Raw genomic sequence first — 1,594 nt, forward strand, 5'->3', positions numbered from 1 at the left:
GTGTTAAAGCATCACTTGTGTATTGCCATGGTGTTGAAGCATCACTTGTGTTTTGCCCTGGTGTTGGAGCTTCACATGTGTATTGCCTAGGTGTTGGAGCATCACTTGTGTATTGCCCTGGTGTTTGAGCATCACTCGTGTATGCCCTTGTGTTTGAGCATAGCCTGTATATTTCCCTTGTTTTGGAGCATCTACTGTGTATTGCCCTGATGTTTGAGTATCACGTGTGTATTGCCCTGGTATTGGATCATCACCTGTGTATTGTCCTTGTGTTGGAGCATTACTTGTGTATTGCCCTTGTGTTCGAGCACCACCTGTGTATTGCCCTTGTGTTGGATTATTACCTGTGTATTGCCTTTGTGTTGGAGCATCTTTGTATTGATTGCCCAGGTGGAGTCGGAAAACCCCTTTGTATTGCTCGAGGTTGAAGAATGTCCTATGTATTGTCCTCTTTACAAGACATCATCTTGGATCTGTTCTGGTGTCGGAGAAACCACTTTGTATTGTTTGACGTTTGATAAACCCCTGCTTATAGCCCCGATGTTGGAGCATCCGTCATGTCAATCCGATGTGTACGATAATCTCTGGTGCATTGTCCTGGTGTTGGAATATCCCATGTGTGTTGCCATGGTGTCAGTTTTTTTTCCATCTGTATCACTATCAAAACGGAAATCACCTGTTTATTGCCCTGGTGAATGTGCTGAGCTGCCATCTTTTTGTTTGACCTCGGCCATCGGGTGTATGTGCGAAACGGCCATCTAGGTGTTTGCCCCGACCATCGGACGAACGTGCGGAACTGCCAATTGTTTGTATGACCTCGGCCATTAGGTGAATGTACAAAACGGCCGCCTGTTTGTACGACCTCGGCTAACGAATAAATATGCGAAACGGACACCTTTTATGTGTATGAACTCAGCCATCTGGTGAATCTAAAAAATGGCCACCTGAATGAATGTAACATATGTTGTTGTACGTTACATCCTCAGGAACATAACGCCCCATAAATGCTACACTTTCAGTGACATTATGCACGCTTAATGCTGCACCATCAGTGACATAACGCCCCATAATTCCTGCATCAGCAATGACATTACGAACCATTAATGCTGCGCCAACAGTGAAATAACGAGCCCTGATGCTGCACTACCAGTGACATTACGAGTCCTTAATGCTGCACCACCACCATATTATGAGCTCTTAATGCTGCACCAGCAGTGACATTACAAGCCCTCAATGCTGCACCATCAGTGACATTACGAGCCCTTAATACTGCATCATCAGTGACATTACGAGCCCTTAATGCTGTACCACCAGTGACATTACGAGCCCTTAATGCTGCACCACCAGTGACATTACGAGCCCTTAATGCTGCCCCACCAATGACATTACGAGCCCTTAATGCTGCATCATCAGTGACATTACGAGCCCTTAATGCTGCATCATCAGTGACATTACGAGCCCTTAATGCATTACCACCAGTGACATTACGAGCCCTAAATGCTGCACCACCAGTGACATTACGAACCTTTAATGCTGCCCCACCAATGACGCTACGAGCCCTTAATGCTGCACCATCAGTGACATTACGCCCCAT

The 1,594-nt window shown here is 45.9% G+C and overlaps 1 protein-coding gene across 1 annotated transcript; it reads right to left on the minus strand.

The window, feature by feature from the left end:
• Positions 1–1,165: 1,165 nt before the first annotated feature.
• Positions 1,166–1,594, minus strand: LOC128216394 (uncharacterized). The gene has a single exon (XM_052922953.1). The coding sequence runs from the start codon at positions 1,592–1,594 to the stop codon at positions 1,166–1,168; it is 429 nt and encodes a 142-aa protein (XP_052778913.1).

This window comes from Mya arenaria, chromosome 14, assembly GCF_026914265.1.
Source record: "Mya arenaria isolate MELC-2E11 chromosome 14, ASM2691426v1".
Classification (NCBI taxonomy): domain Eukaryota; kingdom Metazoa; phylum Mollusca; class Bivalvia; order Myida; family Myidae; genus Mya; species Mya arenaria.